This window comes from Macrotis lagotis, chromosome 5 (assembly GCF_037893015.1).
Source record: "Macrotis lagotis isolate mMagLag1 chromosome 5, bilby.v1.9.chrom.fasta, whole genome shotgun sequence".
NCBI lineage: Eukaryota > Metazoa > Chordata > Mammalia > Peramelemorphia > Peramelidae > Macrotis > Macrotis lagotis.
Genome location: NC_133662.1, coordinates 261,480,822 through 261,502,938, shown reverse-complemented (window position 1 = coordinate 261,502,938; position 22,117 = coordinate 261,480,822). Strand labels below are relative to the sequence as shown.

General features: G+C 43.6%; 1 protein-coding gene across 6 annotated transcripts in view; it reads left to right on the top strand.

Moving 5' to 3' along the window:
- Positions 1–22,117, top strand: part of DIS3L2 (DIS3 like 3'-5' exoribonuclease 2) — a 348,067-nt gene that overhangs the window by 261,702 nt on the left and 64,248 nt on the right. For all 6 annotated transcript variants that reach the window (XM_074189654.1, XM_074189656.1, XM_074189658.1 and 3 more), the window contains one exon: positions 18,361–18,440. In XM_074189654.1, the coding sequence (XP_074045755.1) occupies positions 18,361–18,440 (80 nt within the window). The remainder of the gene's footprint in view (positions 1–18,360; positions 18,441–22,117) is intronic.

Here is a 22,117-nt window from a genome sequence, read left to right as displayed (position 1 = left end):
CCCCACTTTCAGGGGTCACTGGGTGAGCTGATGGACAGGGATGAAAAGTGAATATAAAATCAAGTTATGAAGGAGTTGTGCTAAGTAGACCCTGAGCCATCTGGGGAGAGCTAGGGATCCCCCTCCCAAGACTGCACTTCCTCCCCATTGAGCCCGGCCAGGCAAACAAGGGCTCCTAGCACTGGCACAGAGGTGGAGGCAAGCATCCATGGTGGAGCCGGACTATCATTCGTCTTCCTGTGCACTCCCTCCTCCTCGGCCTGAGCCTTTCCAGTTTGTTAGAAGGGAATTCACTCCCAGCCCTTTTGAAAGAGTTCCTGTCAGTGATAGATGAGGGAGCTTTCTATAACTTCAAAGGAGAAAAGCCCAACTGGGAAAGGAGGGCCAGGGGAGTTAAATGGTCCAGGAGGAGAAGGAGCACTGGGGCCATGACCCAGCCATCCTGAGAAGCTCCCTGGAGACCCCCCTGCTGGCGCCAGGCAAAGCCCTGAACAATGGCACTCTCAGTAAATCATGATGAAGCCTGAATACACATTTGTGGGCGATTTTCAATGGATCCTGGTCATGTTGCTTCACATCTAGCCAGCCATTTGCACTGGGTTCCCATTCCTTCAAAGGCTCCAAGTCGGGCCTGCTCTAGGCCACATAATGGAGCCTTTGCCCATTGGATTTGGGGGACGATCTATTTTTCACATTTCCATAGCTAATCATATTAGAGGTGACCTCTGAGCCAGCCAGGGCTGCTCATTGTTGCACCACACTTTGTCCGAGACTTGAGTGATGTTGGGCAGCATTGGGAGCTATCCAGGCAGCTTCTAATTTATTCATCCCACTGACCCAGGCATCTCCTGCGCAGTGCTCTCGGACTTCCTTGGCCTGATCCCCAGGCTACTTGGGCTTTCCCTGAAAGAGCTCTGGGCCACCTTTTTGGCCACATGGATGCTGAGCTTCCCAGATGATCCATTAAGGTCATTGGCTGTTGGTTTTCATACACACTTCTAGATCAGTCTGTTGAAAGGTCTGTTGGAGGTTCTTTGAAAGCCTTCCTAGGATCATAGCGCACAGTCTTAGGAAAAGTGAAGAGATCTCCTGGGCCATTGGAGTCCTGGGTCAGCTCCATTGAGCTCTGGGTTATCTGGAAAAGTACAGCTTTGTGAAAGAAAATTGGATATGGCCACAGATGACGACCAGCCTGGGGCCTGCTTTTGAACTGGGCTCCTCAGGTGAAAGTGTCCCAGCAGGGGCAAGCCCCCAAAATCTGACGTTTTCCTAGAGTATTCTGATTTGTGGCTTTGAGGAAGTGCCTGAGGGAAGCCATGAAACAAACCCCTTTTCCTGAGGTGTTTCTATCCTGGGCCTTGTTCCTCCAGGTCAGGGGAGTCTGATGTGGATCTGATGCTTGATTGTTAGATGGGAAGAGGAGGGAGGCAGCCTAGGTCCAGAAACCTTCCTGCGAAGGCCAACCAAGCTCTTGGCAATTGCCACCAACTTCCACTTTGCATTTCTCTTGTATTCTAATATATCCTAGAGTTCTGTCACTAGTGGAAAGTAGGTTTGCTTTGTAAAAGGGAGACCTTGGGGCCTGCAGGCCTGAGCATATAGGGAGGACCCATCAATTTCTGGGGTGTCCCAATTTGAATGGAGGAAACAGATTTTGGAAAGAAGCTACTTGACCATTAGATCACCCAAGGAGTTAAAATGAATTATAGACCTGGATAATGAGATTAAAGCCCAGGCCCCAGACTAGGGCTCACATTTGAATGGCAGTGTAAGAAGGAGCTCATCATTGCCTGTGGTTAATTGCCAAATTAATGTTATGGCCAGCTTTTCAACCAGGCTAGAATATTCCACAGCTTTTGAGCAGCTAGGATTTTCTCTAGAAGGCCAACAACATATCTAGACTAGAACTCAGAACTCTGTTTCCCTAGAGTTTCCTAAAGCAGTCTTCATCTAAGGCAAAGGATTCTTAATCTGGGATCTACAGACTTGCTTTTTGTTTAATATTTTGTTTGGATAACAGTTTCAGTGTAATTGACTTATTTTTACCATGTATCTTATTTTATGCATTAAAAACCATCATTCTGAAGAGTCTGGAGGTCCCACCAAATAGCCCAAAGTATCCAGAATGCCCTCTGCTCTGGCAAGTGAAGGTGACAACTGTATAAGTTGGGGACCTCTTCCAGGTGAAGAGTCATGTCTCCAGAACTTGCTTTCCCTTTGAACCAGAGCCCTATTCAGGAGTCTAAGTCTAGAGCCTAATTCTAGAGTAGCTATATATATATATATATATATATATATATATATATATATATATATATATATATACACACACACAACCACCTGGGAATAGAATCTAGGGGGCCCCCCCGCAAGCAGTCTGAGAGGACTGCCAAGTGAAGCAGCTGAACAAAGGTTTGGGAAGCCACTGCTCCCGCAGCAGGGCCTGACCAGTAGGGAATTATCCAGAATTTTGAAAGACTGCCACTTTGTCCACAATGAGGGTATCTGAGCCCCAGTCTATCCCAGGCCCCTGAGATGTTAGCTTGGAATCATAGGGAAAGCTGCTGATTCAGGCCTTCAACTGTTGCCAAGACCCTTTCCTTAAGAACCAGAGATGGAGCGCTAACTAGCTCTAGCTCTGTCTGTATCCATGTCTGTCTATTGATCAGGTAGAGATAGTATAGATTTACCTACAGCTCTGTTTATCACAGTGTATACAGCTAATCAGACTTTGTTTAGGCTCATTTGTCATTCTTTCAAGAGTCATCCACAACCATGTACATTAATTATAAATAGGTGCGATTTTAGATGTAAATGGAGAATTTGTTCATTCCCTTTCCCAGTCTTGGTCATTTTGGCCGGTGCGGACTCTCCCCAGAGGACATTTAAAACCTCTAGTCTGACTTGCTCAAGGAGTGAGTGATTGTTTTGCAGTTTCTTGAATGCAAACTTTGAGGCCAGTAAGTGAGGAAATCTTTTTCTATGTGAAAATTTGCAATCACTATCATGAGAGCTGTCATGGAACCCAAACTCTGATGGCCCTGGCTGAAACTTTCTGGGACTTGATTTAAATCTCCAGATTGAATCCTGACTGGGTCTCTGGCTGTGGGAGGCAACCCCTGTGCAGTGAGGGGGTTGTGTTGGGTGGCCACAGGAAGAGGCAGGGGCCTCCCAGTCAGCAGGTCTGGGGTGGCCTGGCCGGTTAGCAGCCCAGCTATGCAGCCATGATGCTAGGCACTGGGCCTTGAGGGACTGATAAGTCAGGGCAGTCTGAATGGAAGAAGCAGGGCTCAATCAAAGTTTTCGTGAGGTCTTTGACCCCTTTGAAGCCTGTCTGGTTGGGCTAACTCCTGTGCCCACTTAATTGAAGAAGGCAACCCATTCTGGCCTTCATTTTTTTTTTCATTTTAAAGATTTTATTTATTTTGAGTTTTACAATTTTTCCCCTAATCTTACTTCCCTCCCCCCCATTCCCCCACAGAAAGCAATTTGTCAGTCTTTACATTGTTTCCATGGTATACATTGATCCAAATTGAGTGTGATGAGAGAGAAATCCTTAAGGAAGAAACAAAGTATAAGAGATAGCAAGATTACATAATAAGATATCAGGGTTTTTTCCCCCCTAAATTAAACGTAATAGTTCTTGATCTTTGTTCAAACTCCATGGCTCTTTCTCTGGATACAGATGGTATTCTACATCGCAGAGAGCCCCAAATTGTCCCTTATTGTTGCACTGATGGAATGAGCAAGGCCATCAAGGTTGTTCATCACCCCCATGTTGCTGTTAGGGTGTACAGTGTTTTTCTCACTCAGCATCTGTTCATGCATATCCCTCCAGGCTTCCCTGAATTCCCATCCCTCCTGGTTTCTAATAGAACAAGTGTTCCATGACATACATAGACCACAGTTTGTTAAGCCATTCCCCAATTGAAGGACATTTACTTGATTTCCAATTCTTTGCCACCACAAACAGGGCTGCTATGAATATTTTTTGTACAAGTGATAGTTTTGCCCTTTTTCATCATCTCTTCAGGGTATAGACCCAGTAGTGGTATTGCTGGTTCAAAGAGTATGCACATTTTTGTTGCCCTTTGAGCACAATTCCTGGCTTCACTCCAGAAAGGTTGAATGAGTTCACAGCTCCACCAACAATGTGTTAGTGTCCCAGATTTCCCACATCTCTTCCAACATTGATCATTGTCCTTTCTGGTAATATTTCTGGCCTTCATTTTGATGGCAACATGAACTAGTTTTTCTTAAATGTTGATTTATCCAGAGAAAAATGCTGATTTATCACAGAGAAAAATGTGCTCAATCCATCCCCATTCCAGCCAGAATCTCAGGCAGAGAGATGAATTTGTAGGCTGGGCCCAGGAAATTTCTTGGTCTTCATTAAGAAAGGTCAGAGGTAGAGCAGCTGTCATTCAAAGGAGTAGGGAGCCCTTGGGCTTTCTGTGACTGGGGAAGAAGGGAAGGCACTGACATGGCCACCATATTGCTAAGTAAAGTCTAGAGCAGAGTGAAGACCAATCAGAAGGGATTGGTCTAGGGAGACCTGAACATGGGAGGAATGCAAGAAATGTTGGCGAGACAGTGATGATAAGACTCAGTTCTTATGGGACAAGCAAGAGAAGACTCAAGGATGATGCACCAAGGCCAAGAGCAAGGGCTATTGGAAGCATATGGAGCCTTGAGCAGGGATGTGTAGGGGGAAGGCAAGTTCTGTGTCACAAGTGATGGATTTGAAATGTCTGTTAGGGTCACCATTTTGAAATTTCCACTAGGGAGTTGATGATACCAGATGAGAGCCCAGGAGAAGAGACTCAGTCCAGAGTTAGAGATGTGGGGCCCATTAGCACTGAACTTGGGAGGAATGCTGAGCCATTCCATGAGGGAGTGTTAAGGGGAAAGGAATGGAAGACATGAGCATCCTTGTTTATCAGGCATGACCTGAACCAAGAACCCACCAAAGAAGGCTGAGGAGGAGCGGCCAGGTAGGAAGGGGAGTCAAGAGAAACTAGGGAAAGAAACTGGGGGAAGAAAAGGAGGCAGGGAGTCCCCATTGGTAAAGGTCTGACCAGAGGTGAGATTAGAGGGAACAAATGGAGAAGCAATTAATAATCATTTACTAAACCTCCAGTTCTGAGGACAGAAATTCTAGTGGGCAACATTATTCCTATCCTCCAAGCTCTGCCTTCTGGGAGAAAATGGCACATGCTGACCACAGAGGTTGGGACCAGATTGTGGAGGGAGCGGAAAGAAGTCAAAGGGACCAAACCCAGAAGACTGATGTTCCTCCCTTCCCTCCCTCCCTCCCTCCTCCCTCCCCTCCCTCCCTCTCTCCCTCCTTCCTCCCTTCCTTCCTTCCCTCCCTCCCTTCCTTCCTTCCTTCCTTCCTTCCTTCCTTCCTTCCTTCCTCCCTCCCTCCCCTCCCCTCCCTCCCTCCCTCCCCTCCTTCCTTCCTCCCTCCCTCCCTCCCTCCCCCTCCCTTCCCTCCCTCCCTCCCTTCCTCCCTTCCTCCCTTCCTCCCTTCCTCCCTCTAACCAGGTCTTTCTCATCCAGGTTAGAAGTGCAGGGTTTCCCCCAGGGTTGATCCCTTTCATGATTGGCACAGAGGTATTGACTTTCTCTGGTTCCAGCTGGGTCCATTCAACTCTCCTTAAGCAGCCTGGGTACTCCTCCCCATCCCTATGCCCATTCCCAAGAGCTTCTCCTACTGACGGTGCCAGACTTGGTTCAGATACCTGTTCTGCACTGCTCTCTGCATCTCTGAGTTCCTGGACTTCACTTCAGTTGCAAAGACTCTAGACATGCACTGTGATGCCCTCCAGAAGGTTTTTTTCCAAGGAGTTCAGCTGAGAAGGCAAGGAGAAATAAAGGGTGATTAAGTAGTGAGTCCTGTAGGATCAAGGTAGAATTTTTTTAAGGATGGACAGACAAATGGGTATTTTTGTGAGTATCAGAGAAGGAACTGGTAGATAGGAAGAGATTGAAAGAGTTACTCAGGATGATAGTCTGATAGAGAAGACTGGAGGGGATGGGGTTAAAAATGCCTGAATGGGCAGAAAAGACCACCATATCCTCAAAGACTGTGGAGAGGGAGGAAGTAGTGAGGGATGATGTCAAAGGGATGTGAGATGAGAAGGGAAGAAGTGGAAGCTTTTAATTTCTAACTTCTTAGATTGAATCCATTACTTTGAACTATAATTTTTTTTGCACCCTTACTCTTACTATATTGTATTACCTATCTGTCCAGTTTTATTGTATTAATTGATTTGATAAACATGATCCTTATGCCTTCATCCAAGTCACTAATAAAAATGTGGAACAAAATAGGGGCAAGCACAGATCCCTCAGGTCCTCCTCTTAAGAGACTCACTTATTTACATCAACCTATTGATAAATGCTCTGTGAGTCTGGTCATTCAACCAGTTTTTATCTACCCAATTGTCCAGCCCTTGGTCTTGGCCTTGGTGTATCATTCTTAAGTCTTCTCTTGCTTGCCCCACAAGAGCTGAGTCTTATCATCACTGTCTTGCCAACATTTCTTACATTCCTCCCCTTCACTCCTCTCCTGAGTTTAGGTCTCCCTAGACCAATCCCTTCTGATTGGTCTTTACTCTGCTCTAGACTCTACTTAACAATATGGTGGCCATGTCAGTGCCTTCCCTTCTTTCCTAGCCACAGAAAGCCCAAGTGCTCCCTACTCCTTTGAAGGACAGCTGCTCTACCTCTGACCCTTCCCATCTCTCCATGTAGTCCACAAAGACAACAGAAGAGATTTTACATATACTTTGCTAAAATCCTGGGGTACTGGCTTTTTGTTATTCCCCTCATCTACCAGTTGAGTAACTATCAAGAATGAAGTTAGATGAGGCTAATCTGGCATGACCTGTTTTTAGGAAGTCACTTAAACTGTGTATGATCATGGCTTAGTCCTGCTGTCCCTCGTCTTACAAGGCTAGCCACTCTTTGGTATTCGGAACTTGCCTGTGGTTCTGTGTCTGGGCATTTACTTTCTTTTCAAAACCTAAATTAGTCATTGAGCTTCTGTGATATCTCTCAGTGTGCCTTTTAGACACACTTTTGTCAAAAAGTGTGTTTTTATCACAATCTTTTCGTTTTCTGTTTTCTGCACTGATTGTAATTCCATCTTTTAAATATAAGATTATCTTTAATATCTCTCATTGAATTAATTAGCAATTCTAAAGATTCAGAATAGTTCTAGTTTTGCTTCTCAGGGTAGGTTTTCTTTTAGTAATTTTTTCCAATTTTATGTAAAGACAATCTTTTGCATTAATTTTTCCAAACTTTGATTTCTAAATTTTTCTCCCTCCCTTCCTCCCCTCCCCTCTTCTGAAAACAGAAACAGACCAAAAAGAAAAAAAATTGAAAAAAAATTAAAGACAGTGACCCTAGGAAGCTTTGATCTACATTCATCCTCCATCAGTTCTCTCTCTGGATATGAAGAGCATTTTTCACAAGTCTTTTATAATTGTCTTGCTGTCTGGCTGAGAAGAGGAAAGTCCATCAGAGTTGATCATCACCCAGTGTTGCTCTCACTGTATATAACATTCCCCTGGTTCTGCTCAATTCACTCCTCATCAGTTCATGTCGTCTTTCCAGGTTTTCCTGGAGTCCTCCTGCTCATCATTTCTCATTTCAATATTATTTTGTTGTTTTCATATACCTCAGCTTATTCAGCCTTTTCCCCAGTTGATGGATATCCTCTACATTTCTGACTTTTTGCCACCCCACAAAGAGCTGCTGTAAATATTTCTGTATATCTAGGCCCGTTCCCCTTTTTTATGATCTCTTTGGGATATAGACATAGTAATGGTATTGCTGGACCAGAGTGGAGACGCACAGTGTGGGTATGGTTCCCAGTTAGTCTCCAGAATGGTTGGATCATAAAATTTTATTATAAAACATCAGTCATCAAAACTGTCTGGTATGGGCTAAGAAATAGAGTGGTGGACCAGTGGAATAGACTAGGCACAATAGCAGGAAATGATTATAGTAATCTGCTGTTTGATAAACCCAAAGAGTTCAGCTGTTGGGATAAAAACTCTTCGATTAAAAACTACTGGGAAAATTGGAAGTTAATATGGAAGAAACTTAGATTAGACCAACACCTCACACCTTTACCAAGATAAGATCCAAATGGATATAAAATATAGACATTAAAAACAGTATTATAAGCAAACTAGAAGATCAAGGAGTAGTTTACCTGTCAGATCTATGGAAAGGGAAGCAGTTTATGGCCAAGGAAGAGATGGAGAACATCACTAAAAACAAACTAGATGATTTTGATTACATTAAATTAAAAAGCTTTTGCACAGACAAAGCCACTGTAACCAAAATAAAAAAAATGTAGTAAACTGGGAAACAATCTTTACAATTAATGTTTCTAACAAAGGACTAATTTCTAAAATATGCAGAGAACTGAGTCAAATTAAAAAAAAAGACCATTTCCCAGTTGACAAATGGTCAAAGAATATGCAAAGGCAATTTACAGATGAGATCAAAGTGATCCATAGTCATATGAAAAATTGCTCTAAATCATTACTTATTACAGAAATGCAAATTAAAGCTTCTCTGAAGTGCCTCCTCAGACCTCTCAGACTGGCCAATATGACCAGAAAGGACAATGATCAGTTTTGGAAGGGATGTGGGAAATCTGGGACACTATTACACGGTTGGTGGATCTGTGAACTCATCCAACCCTTCTAGATAGCTATTTGGAACTATGCCCAAAGGGCAACAAAAATGTGCATACCGTTTGATCCAGCAATACCACTACTGGGTCTGTACCCTGAAGAGATGATGAAAAAGGGTAAAAGTATCACTTGTACAAAAATATTCATAGCAGCCCTGTTTGTGTTGGCAAAGAATTGGAAATCAAGTAAATGTCCTTCAATTGGGGAATGGCTTAGCAAACTGTGGTCTGTGTATGTCATGGAACACTATTGTTCTATTAGAAACCAGGAGGCATGGGAATTCAGGGAAGCCTGGAGGGATCTGCATGAACTGATGCTGAGTGAGATGAGCAGAACCAGAACACTGTACACCCTAACATGGGGGTGATGTTCAACCATGATGGACTTGCTTGTTCCATCAGTACAACAATCAGGGACAATTTGGGGCTCTCTGCAATGGAGAACACCATCTGTTATTGAGAGAAGAAAACTGTGGAGTTTGAACAAAGACCAAGGACTATTAATGTCAATTTCGAAAACAAAACCTGCTGTCTTATTGTCTGGTTTTGCTATCTCTTATACTTTATGTTTTTTCCTGAAGGATATGATTCCTCTCTCATCCACACTCAGTTTGGATCAATGTATACCATGGAAACAATGTAAAGACTGACAGATTGCCTTCCTTGGGGGTTGGGGGGAGGGAAGTAAGATTAGGGGAAAAATTGTAAAACTCAAAATAAATAAAATCTTTAAGTACAGAATGGTTGGATCAGTTCACAACTTCACCAATGGTGCTTGAATTTCCCAAATTTTTTTTCACATTCCCTCCCCAACAGTTATCATTTTCTTTTTCTGTCCTATTAGCCAATCTGATAGATGTGAGGTGATACCTCAGAGTTGTTAGAATTTGTGTTTCTCTAATCAATAATAATTTAGAGCATTTTCGTCATATTATTATAGATAACATTGATTTCTTTACCCAAAAACTTCCTGCTCATATCCTTTGATCATTTATCAGTTAGTCAATGGTTTGTAGTCTTAGAAATTAGACTCAGTTTTGTAAATATTTGAGAAATGAGGCCTTTATTAGAAACACTTGCTGCAAAAATTATTTTCCAGTTTTCTGCTTTGCTAGTCTAGGTGGCATTGGTTCGATTTGCACAGACTCCTTTTAGGGTCATATAATCAAAATTATCCATTTACATCTCATAAAATTCTCTCTTCTCTGTAGATGTGGTAAAGTTATCCTTGTTCTCTCCTCTTGCATTGGTGGCCTACTTGGGCTCCTACTTCAGACCCTTGCCTCTCCCATTCCTGGCTGGCATTTCAGAGTCCTCTCAGGCTTCCGTTCTTGTCAGGAGGACCCACCTCTACCAAGGTTTCCATCCTTTTGGCTTCAGGATCCTGGTCATCTTCTTGTCACTGCTGTCATCTTTTGGACACCCATATGTTCTACCTTGGCAAAGAGGCACTAGAGACCATAGTCCTCCTTGGATGCCCCTCTACAGGCTGAAATGGATCCCAGGGCTGCCCAGGTAATAAGGTATGGGAAGCAGGACTTGAACCCAGGTCCCATGACTCCAAAGTCAGTGTTCTTTTCACTGTACCAGGCTACCTTTTCACCTTAGGGTTAATTTTCTGACCAGGTCAAGCTTAGGTTGAACTCTCAGGCTGGGGCCAAGTTCAGACCCAGGTAAGCTACTTGTAGATTTTCCCAGAGGCCTGTGCAGTCTCTTCCGGTGCTAGACCCAGACTCCCAGGATCCTTATCCCTCCACCCCCACCTCCATCAGCAGCTCTTCCCCCTGAGCCAGGGGGCCTGGCTCTGGCTTTAGTTAGGTCTCAGAAGTGGGTCGAGTTTTTTGCCTAAGTAGACCACCTTCTGTAACCTTAAGAAAGAGCCTTGGAGTCTGGAGAATTGGCCTCCAGTAAAAAACCAGCCTGGCCTCTGAGCTCACCCTGCGGGGAGTCGTCCTCCCTCCAGACTTCCCAGTCCTGATGAATCGGGAACTCCATTCTGAACAAGATTCTGCTGGAGGGGCCTGTGTGCCGGCAGATGGATCTATTTTTCTTGAAAGCCAGAGGTGCCAGAAGTCTTGGTGATTACGTTACTGGAGCGGGTCTTGGTTTTGTGGTTTGCGGGGTGGAGCGTCGGGGCTGCACTTTTATTTTTAATCCAGGTCAGAACCAGAGCTCGGGGTGGGGAAGAAAAGCCTGCTGAGTGAGCAAGTTCTTTCTCACAAAGCTCCTTCCAAGGTCGACAGCTGGAGACTTCAATGGCCTTAGGAGAACAAGACTTAGATTCACGCCACTGTAGGGTTTGTTGTGAGACAAGGTCAAGTGCATGGTGGCAGAGTGGAAAGAATGCAAGGGAGACCCCCAAGAACTGCCTCTGACAGTGGAGCATAGGTTACATCCAATGCCAGGGAGACCTCACAGAGACCCAAAGAACTGCCTCTGAGAATGGGGCATGGGTTACATCTGATGTCCCAGAGGTGGTTTCACCAAGTGTTGGCTCATGAGCTTTAGATAGGACTCGGTAGGTTCTTGGGGTGGCCAGCAGGAGGAAGCTCTCTCCATTGCCACCCTCAATGAAGGGGCATGCCTCCCCCTCCCATGGGACTGTCCTGGCCCTAGAAGCAGGCATGCCAGAGTAAGGCCCTGGACCTTCCAAGGAGACAAGTCCTAACATTTAGACCTGCAAAGGACCCTGTACTCCTGTTTGTTTCTAGCTGAGAGAGGCAACCTTGAGCCAGCTGCCGAGGGCCATCCTTGCCTCCCACCACTCAGCTGCTGAGCCAGGGTAAGTATGGCTGGCTGTCCATGCTGCTGGTGGGTTAGTCAGGGGTCGTGGTAGTGACAACTAGCAGTTTTCCTCCTTCTCTGCCCCAAATACTTTCCTCCTTATTCCCACTCCCCAGCAAGAGTTCCCTTGTAACAAATTTTATTAAAAAGGAGATAGAAAAGCTTGCTAAAACAAATAACTTCAACTGTTGACAATATAAGCAATATTACACACTCATGTCTCCCCGTATCTGCCAAGACAGGAAGCAAGTACATTTTCCTACCTCTTCTTGTTTAGGAGAATTAGAGAGGGTAGATAGATAGAGGAAAAGAGAGAGAGAAGAAGGGAAGAGAGAAAGGGAGGATAGAATGAAGGGAGGAGTGGGCCACCTCCCCAGGCTGACCGTGGCTTGCCCATCACTGAGAGCTTTGGTCACAAGCTCAGCACTAGAGATTGACTGTTGCTCTCTTGGGATGGCCAACAGGAGGAGGTCTCCTTTGCCACCCTCAGTGAAGGGGCACGCTGCCTCCTTCCGGGGGACTGCCTTAAATATGCGATGGGATTGTAGTGATGGGCTAGTTGCTGGCCAGTGCTCGGAGAGGCTCTTCCCCTGAAGGCCATCCCAGCTCCTACAGTTGCTCCCTCCAGATGCCCAAAGAAGTCCTTGTCATCGGGATCTGAGAGAGCCTTGCTCTGCCCCTGCTGCCTGGGGTGCTGTGGTGCTAGGAGAGGGGTCAGGAAGGGAGGAGGCAACCCCTTCCTCTTCCTGGCATCATCTCCACAGTCAATGTCTGAGGCTGCCTCAGTCAAACCTGCAAGTCTACTTTATCTGAAAGTGCTGGGATTTTCCACTGATCAGCTGTGCGATTCTAAATAAGTCATTTCTCTGCTTTGGACTTATGTTTTCTCTTCTGGAAAATGAGAGAATTGAATTAGACGCTTTCTGGAGTTTGACTTCTGCTCTAAAACTCTGTGACTCAGTGAAAATGGACTCAGTTCAGGAAATGATGGCTGGAAGATGTGGGATTGGAAAGCTGGGTGTTACTTGGGGGAGAGTAACTGAGGCTGTCCCAGGAGAAAGGCACCCTCCCTGTCTTGAGAAATGAGCTTGGGGGTCTTGTCTGAAGTCCATCTGTCGGCTGGTGCTGAACCACCAATACCAAAGACTAGAAAGACTGTCATGACAGTGACTGTGGTAATGATGCCAGGAAGAGGAAGGGGTTGCCTCCTCCCTTCCTGACCCCTCTCCTAGCACCACAGCACCCCAGGCAGCAGGGGCAGAGCAAGGCTCTCTCAGATCCCGATGACAAGGACTTCTTTGGGCATCTGGAGGGAGCAACTGTAGGAGCTGGGATGGCCTTCAGGGGAAGAGCCTCTCCGAGCACTGGCCAGCAACTAGCCCATCACTACAATCCCATCCCACATTTAGGTGGTGTTGAAGGGAGGGAAGAAGAGGAGACAAGGAGCTCAGCATGAGACCTTGGGGGTAGGGTAGAAGGAGATTAGTTACTAGGGCAGTCCCAGACTACGTCGGTGGGATTCATGGCCAGAATGATGAAGCTGAGAATCCTCTCTCCCCCTCCTGCCCATTTCTAGGTACTCTGGTTTAGGAAAGGATGTTGGCATCCTGGCTGCCTCATCCCAGGAAAGTCATGAGGATGAGATAGGGATTCAAAACCAGGTCAGGATCAGTGGAAGGGGCTGGAGGCAATTTTCCCTGGTAAAGAAAAGAAAATTGCTGCAGAGAATTTGGTTGTTTTCTTCCAAAACTGAGCTGAACAGCTGTCAACTCATTCTAAAAGAAAACTTGTAGAGACATGAACTGTCCGGATGTGGTTGGGGGCTGCCTTGAGAGTTTGTCACTGTAGGTATTGGAACAGACCCTTATAGAGACCATTCATGTTGAGGCAAGGAGCTCGCTAAATAGTTTTGTGATTCTGTCTTTTGTGTGCTGGCCCAAACCTGAGAGAACCAGAAAATACAACCAGCTTTTGGTCACTCTTCTTTAGCCTTACACCAGCCTTTACAAGAGATAACTTTTCTTTTTTTGCTAAAAGCATGTAGGAGTTGAGGTTGATGAGAATAATGAGAACTTGTCCTGTCCTTATCCCTCAGAAGCCAAACCCCTTGAGATGAGAGTGATCAGAGTAGCAGTGGAATCCAAAGAAGCTGCCCAGGGGAGAACTGGGGGCCGACTGGGAGCTGAGGGAGGGAGTGGCGAGCCCCTGAGCCAACTGAGAAGGGGGCCTGAGCATAGACATAGCTTCAGCTTGTGATGGGAAGGCAGAGATGGGGTGGGGAGTAGTGGCGTAGGGGAAAAGGGCAAGGATGCTTTAGAAACTGCTTGGCTTTTGCATGAAGGTCTTGGCTCCTCCATAGGATCAGAGGGTTTGTTTTAGCTGTTGTATTTTCACTTGGGTCAGTAAGAGGACATCCATTACTAAATGTGCATTTCCCCCTAAGGAAGAGACAACTCATCCAGCTTCTAATGATACAGCACATTAGCTATGCTAACAACATTCTAGTTTAAAAAAAAAAAGTTTTAATAAAGTAGTCTCCTAATAGGCAGTTAATTTTCGATAATAATTCCCTGGTGATCCAGAATCCTGAAGAATTTGTAAACAAAGTTATTGGCTCATCAGGGGGCCTTGGGAGTTTGTCATTTGGAAAGTTAGGTAGAGCAGAGCCAGTTCACTTCAGCAGTCCATACAGAACTGCATTAAACTTTGGCCTGTCTTCCTAAATGGTAGACCCCTTCCATTCCTCCTTCCAGCTCCCATCCTTCACCCAACAGGAATCCAGACTTGTCCAGAGGGCAGACTTCATCTCAGTGTTTCTTACTCAAAAATGTTTCTCTTTTCTCTAGCCCACATATAATGGGATGTAAGACTCTCTTTCCAAAGGGTAACAGGTGGGACAAAACCAGCTATGATTTGCTCTAAGAACAAGTGATTCCTGGAGAAGTAGGATCTCAACAGACTGGGGGGAGAGTGTGTCTTCCATGCTCCCAGAAGGAACAACATCCTCCCTGAGGATTAGATTCTGATTCTTGGGCTAGAAGGTAGCTATCAGCCTCCCGGTGCATTTCTGAACACTGCCCTTCCAGTATGACTTAGTGAAATGTTACCAAGGATGGAGTGGGAATAAGGCTCCCACAGATGCATACCTGGTTTCCATCCTCTCTTCTTGCTTCAGCATTCTAGTTCCATGGAAATGGCCACCGTGGGTCCCAGCTGGATGCCCACCACATCACATATCCCATATCCTCTATCACTTAGGAAATGAAGGAAGGGAGCCACATCTAGTAGGCTTCTCCCCAATCTCAGAGTGGTAGTGTTGGGAAGAACCTTAAGGAAGAATCAATGATCATTTTTACATTTGAGGAAACATATTTCCTTATAGTTCTGAATTAAGCCTCAGCAACTGTTGGAGTAGGTGGAGAGGCTAGAAAAAGGTTTATATGTTTCTGTTTCTGGGTGGAATGATGACCACAGCCTCAGCTCCTCTTGTGCCAGCAGAACTGGCACAAGTTTTTTTTTCTCATAAATTTATTTATTTTGAACTTTCTTTTTATATTTTAAGTTCCAGATTTCTTCCCTCCCTTTTACCTCTCCACCACCCACTGGGTAAAATGATATCAATTATACATATGAAAATTATATCACTTATAAATATATATATATATGAAATCATACAAAACATATTTCCATATTAGCCATAACATCGAAAAAAGAGGCAGAAAAAATAGAGCAAAAAAATGATACTTGAATTTGCAATCACAATTCATCATTTCTTTCATCATGAGCCTTTTGATCAGAGTAGCCGAGTCTTTCACAGCCAGTCATCATGACAATAATACAGTTACTGTGTACAATGAAATCCTGGTTCTTCTTAGGTTCTTGTTTTTTTTTTTGTTTTTTTGTTTTTTTGGTTTGTTTTTCTTTTTGCAAGGCAATGGGGTTAACTGACTTGCCCAAGGTCACACAGCTAAGTAATTACTAAATATCTGAGGTCAGATTTAAATACAGGTCCTCCTGATTCCAGGGCCAGTGCTCTATCCATTGCACCACCTAGCTGCCCTCCTGGCTCTTCTCACTTCACTTTACATCACTTCTCAGAGGTCTTGCCATGGTTTTGCCTGAAACCCCTGTGTCACCTCTTACAGCAAATAGTTTGCCCTCACAGTCATTCCCCTCAGTTTCCTTTTTCTTTGATCTCTGAGTTTCAGATTTACTAATGGTGTTTCTGGGTCAAAAGGGAGAACCCAGTTTAATTGCCCTTTGGGTAGAGCTCCAAATGGTTCTCCGGAATGATTGGACTGGTTCACAATGCCACCAGTAGTTTAATATTAGTATTGTTCATATTCTTTGACCATTTTTTTAAATTGAGAAATGGCTCTTATTTGTTTTAAATTTGACTCACTTCCTTATACATTTGAGAAATGAGATCTCTATAGAAGAATTTGCTGTAAAATTTTTTGATATAACTTCATTGTCTATGACTCCTTTTAGCAAAATATTATCTCTTCTAATTTGATCAGTTTTTGCTTTACTCTGAGATCATGACTACTATGTTTGCCTATTTTAAAACATAAAAAATTATGCTCTTAAAAATTTTTACTCTGTCTTTTTGTTTCAAGTATGACTCTTGTAAGCAACATATTGTTGGATTCTGATTTCTTATTCATTCTGCCATCCATTTCTGTTTTATGGGTGAGCTCATCCCATTCACGTTCATGGTTATGTTTCTTTCTGTTTATTCTTCTTTCTTTTTTTATCCTGTACTTCCTCAAAAGTCTATTTTACTTCTGACTAATGCCTCTTTTAGTCTTCTTCCCTTTTATCTCTACCCCCCCTTTCCCTGTTAAGTAAGCTAGATTTCTTTACCCAATTGAATTTGTGAATTTCCTTCCCTCTTTGGACCAGTTCTGATGAGGTTCAAGCATTGCTCACCCCCAGTTTTCATTTCAACTGGAAAAGTTCTTCCTTGCACACTTTTATGTGAGAAAATTTTTCCCAGTAAACTTTATCCTTCTCCTAGTGCAGCTCTCTTTCTCAGTCCTTCATTTTTTCTAATATCCTCCCAACAGAATCAACTCACACTCATTCCCTCTGTCTATAGAGTTCATCTATATATCTATATCTATATCTATATCTATATCTATATCTATATCTATATCTATATCTATATCTATCTATATATATATATATAATAAAAAGTTCTTAGGACTTACACATATCATCTTCCCATAGTGAAATGTAAGTGATTTAACCTTATTGAGTCCTTATGATTTCTCTGTCATGATTACCTTTTTATGCCTCTCTTGAGTATTGTGTTTGAATGTAAGATTTTTTATTCAACTCTGGTTTTTTTTCATCAGGAATGCTTAAACATCCTCTATTTCATTAACTAACCATTTTTTTTTCTTCTGAGGATTATACTTAGCTTTAGCCAGTAGGTTCCTTTTGGTTGTAATTCTGGCTCTTTTGCCTTCCAGAATATCATATTTTAAGTCTCCCACTCCTTTAATGTATAAACTGCAAAATCTTGTTTGATCCTGATAGTGACACCATAATATTTGATTGGTTTCTTGGGCTACTTGCAATGTTATCTCTATGACCTGAGGGCTTTGAAATTTGGCTATAATATTCCTGGGAGTTTTTAATTTTGGAATCTCAAGGAGGTGATTGGTAGAGTCTTTCGATTCCTATTTAATCCTGGATCTAAGATAATGGATCAATTTTATGTTTTCTTTATAATTTCTTAAAATATGACGTCTAGGCTTCCCCCCGCCCCAGGAATTCTTAAATTTTTTTCTGGATCTGTTTTCCAGGTCAGTTGATTTTTCCAGTGAGATGTTTCACCATTTTCTTCTATTTTCTTTTTCATTCTCTTTCATTCATATATTGTTTCTTGGTGTCTTAGATAGTAGCTTCCACTTGCCTAATTCTAATTTTTAAGAAATTATTTTCTTCAGTGAGCTTTTGTACCTCAGGGCAATTCTGCTTTTTTAAGAAGTTCCCTTCTTCAGTGAACATTTTGCTTTTACCATTAGGCTAATTCTGTTTTACCAGACTGTTAATTCTTTGTCCATAATTTTCTTGCATCACTATCATTTTTTTTCCTCAACTATTTCTCAATTACTTTTAACTCTTTCTTTAACTCTTCCAGAAATTCTTGTTGGGCTTGGGGTTCAATTAGCATTTTTCTTTGGGGTTCTTTTTGTAGCTGTTTTCACATTGTTGTCTTCTGAGTTTATGTCTCACCTGCCATTTTAGTAACTTTTTATAGTCAAGTTCTCCTTTCACTTTTTACTCATTTCTCTAGACTGTGTCTTGACTTTGAACTTATATTTAAGTTGGGCTCTGCTCACATGGGGTTGGGGAGACCTTGTCCCGAGCTTCAGACTTTTTTTTTTTATATTAGCGTTCTCAGAGCAAGTTCTGGGAGTTCTGCGTGTTTTTGGGTGCTTTGGGAAAGATGTGATTCCTACTTCCTGGTCTGTGCTTTGGTCTTTATCCAGGAAGGACCTCTGATCCCCTGAAGCTCCTCTCATTGCTCTTGGCCCTGGCATCATGACCAGATCCTTGCCCTCCCACAGCAACATACACTGGTGCTCCTGTCTCTTTTCTGCCTTGAACGATGACCAGGTTCCCTGCCTCCTTGTGACCAGTCAAAAATACCCCTTTCTGCCCTGGAACTGTGACCCAGAACCACAGGCAGTGCCAGCTGTGCACACTGTAATCTCTTTCTGACCCAGAGCCCAGAGTAGGGATGTCAGCTGGCATCGGGTTCATTTCTTCTGTTTCTGCCTTTGTTTCAGCTTTGGGAATGGTTAGATTAACCCCTCCTTGTGTTTCCTTCTCTCCTTCCACAGTTAAAACTTGCTTTCACTCTGGACCAGGACACTGGGATGCCTCAAGGATGTCACATCTATGAATACAAGGACAGCAACAAGTGAGTCCCATCATTACCACCACTATTCTCTGCTCTCTGCCAACACAGAGAGGTTGCCCTGTCTCTGGATATAATTCACAAACAGATTTCTTAAACCATGCTGACTTTTAAAATACAGATGCTTGGACCTAGAAACCAGGGTGGGATGGAGCTCAGAGGGAGCTAGTCCATACAATTCCTCTAAGTTTCCTGTGCCCATAACTCCTGGCCTGGCAGGGCAGGTTTGTGCAGAGTTCTCCTGGTGCAGAACCATGCCATTTGTACAGGATGATTCCTCTGTCCCCCTCTTCCCCTCCACCTTTCCTGTCCCTCAGGCACACACTTGCTGATTCACTTTGTGGCTTTCCCCTTTTCCCTGTAATCAAGGATGACTGCATTCTCTATTTGGTTGTTTGTGATAGTCTAGCTTGGGTGCCTGACTGTCAGTGCAAAGCTCAAGAAGGGAACTCTTTGGGGACTTGAAATTGCTGGCCTGGCCAGTCTTGAAAATACTGATAGTCCAGCTTTTCCCTTCACTTGGTAAATTCTGCCCCATGACCATAATGTGCAGAGCTTCATTGTGTCCAAAGACTAAGCTCCCCTTCATCTATCTTTCCAAGTGTTTACTTCTTAATTTTTCTCTCTCCTTGTCCTGGGAAAACATATGAGAAGAGCTAAAAGGGAAGTTGTGCTAGGTGCTCTTCATTATGGGCCATAATTTGGATCAACTCCAGCCTCCAGATGTGAGATCTGAACTTTAAATATCTTTATTATTTGGGCTGCTAGATGGCACAGTGGACAGAACCCTATACTTAGAATCAGCAAGACTCATTTTCTCAAATTCAAATTCAGTCTCAGATTCTTACTAACCTGCATGCGCTGGCAAGTCACTTCATCCTCTTTGCCTCAGTTTCCTCATCTGTAAAATAAGATGGAGAAGGAAATGATAATCTACCTCAATATCTTTGACGAGAAAACCTCAAAAGAAACCACAAAGAATTAGACATAATTGAAAATTTACTAAACAACAGCCACAACAACCCATGATTCTGCTGATCTGGAAATGAAGCAGGCAGAAGTCAGCAAAGGCATTGTCTTAGACTCAGCTCTATTCATTCCATGAAAGGGGGGCATCCCGTCTTCATTTGGCCTGTAAAGATTGCAGAGTTGATGAAATCTTTTCTTCAGGAAGTTGCTGTGAATTCTTTAATTGCTCTTTTAATTCTATTCCATCAGTGGAATTCATAATATCATAGCCCTCACTCATTTTGCTGTATAAATTAGTCTTAAGTATGCAAATTCAGGATTATTGGAGGAGGAGGAGAGCCTTGACAAAATAGGAGATTGAGAAAAGTTTCATATAAGAGATGCTATCTGAGCTAAGCCACTTGAAGTAAGTGAGATTCCAAGCTTTGGAGCTATGAGGTGAAGAGAAGTCAGAGCATGAAGGATTCTTTGGGCAAAGGCATTGAGGTAGAAAAAGGATCCAGTCTTGGTTTGACTTCAGCATAGGGTGCACCAGAGGGATTGTGTTAAAGAATGTCTAGATAGATAGGCTGGAGCCACATTAGGAAGCAGTCTAGTTTGTGTTACTCTTGTCTAATTTTAAAATTCTTTACTTAAACACTACCCACTCCCCTTTCTCCCAAGCAGCATTTCAATCCACAGAGCAGAACAGAAAAAGAAAATTATTTTTTTTATACTTTTTTTTTTGCAAGGCAAATGGGGTTAAGTGGCTTGTCCAAGGCCACACAGCTAGGTAATTATTAAGTGTCTAAGACCAGATTTGAACCCAGGTACTCCTGACTCCAGGGCCAGTGCTTTATGCACTGTGCCACCTAGCCACCCCCAAAAAGAAAATTCTTAATGGAACTGTTAGCCTCCCTTTACAAGATGACCTGGTGAGGCATTTCCATTTTGTCATGATGATAGGAAGGAGCAGGTAAAGACTTGAGTGGGGAATGTTGTGCGTGCATTCTTTTTTCCTTTTCAATTTTTTTTTGCAAGGCAGTGGGGTTAAGTGACTTGTCCAAGGTCACACAGCTAGGTAATTATTAAGTGTCTGAGGCCAGATTTGAATTCAGGTCCTCCTGACTCCAGGGTCGATACACTACCTAGCTGCCCCATTCTTTTCAATTTTTTAACATTTTTATTTAAAATGTTGAGTTCCAAGCTCTATCCCTTCCCCTTTCTAGTGACAGTAAGCATCCAGATTTAGGTTATACATGTGCAATTATGTGAAACATTTCCATATTAGTCATTTTGTAAAAGAGGATTCAAAAGAAAAAAAAGAAAAGAAAGTGAAAAATAGGATTCAAAATAGCAGCAGTTCTTTCTCTGGAGGTGGGCAGTATTGTTTCATCATTAACCCTTTGGGTTGACTTGGACCATTGTATTGCTGAGAAGAATGAAATCATTCACAGTTCTTTATTGAATAATATTGCCATGGCTATGTACAACTTTCTCCTGGTTCTGCTCACTTCCCTCTTCATCAGTTGATGTTTTTCCAGGTTTTCCTGAAATCATCAGAAAGTCATTGCCTCTTAGCACAGTGAAATTCCTTTGTTTTCTGGCTCCCGCCTGCCTGTGACTACCCTTACTCCCTCTGGTCTAGCCAGACCTTACTTGCTGTTCATTATTCAGGACATTGCATCTCCTTTGACCGCCCCTTTAGCTAGGTTGTGGCCCATGCCTGGAGAGCAGGCCCTTCTCATCTCTGCCTTTTCAAATTCTGCCTTTCCTTCAAAGTGGATCTCAAGGGCCACCTCATTTATGAAGTGAGCCCGGATCCCTCAGCTAGTAGGACAGTGTAATTGTAATTATGTTGTGTTTATTTTGTGTGTCTGTGTGTTGGTGTTGGTGTTGGTGTTCCCTTGGATGGAATGGAAGCTCTTGAAGTCTTATCCCCAGCACTTAGCAGAGTCCTTCACTCATAGTAGACTCCTAAGAAATCTCCATTGAATTGGATCGGAGTAAGGAATCAGACAAGATGACCACCCAGCAGAGGCACATGAAGCAGGGGACCAGACAAAGAAAAGGAGAACTAGGAGTGAGCAGTGTAATGAATGCTGCAGAACCTCCAGTGACCCTGAGCCATCTCCGAAGTGAGCTGACTTGGTGCCATATTGGAAAGTGAATGGGAGGCATGTTCAGGGCGCCTCTGCTAGGGGTCTATGTGCTGGAAAATAAGGGGAGTTTATGGAGATGGCAGGGATGCAAAAAGGAGGGAAATTTAAAGGGAAGGAGAGAGGGGACGATGGGAAAGATGGAAGGCCATGGGCGGTAGGGCTGGCTCTGATAAGATTAAGGGCCTTGGCAAATAAGAGAAAATTCAGGATGAGGTACAGAATAGGAGGGAAAGGCTGATGAAATATGCCTTCTGGTCGCTCAGCAAAGTGGAGGAGGTGGGGGTAGAGAATTCTTAGAAACAAAGAAGGCTTCTGTGGGGTTAACAAGGAGCATACCAGTGAGGGTCCCATGAAAATGAAATATCTTTGTAAATAGCAGGGAATTGTAGTGGACCCTGGTAGCAAGAATGGTGCAGTTTCCTCCAACAGCATTGAGCTAACTGGGAGTACCCATGGAGGAAGTGAATGGAGAGTAACTGGGTAAGAAGGCTCAAAGGACTCGAGGAGAGGGACTCTTAGCTGTGAGGTGCACATGGTGAAGGAAAGTGACTGAGCTCACTGCTTCATGGA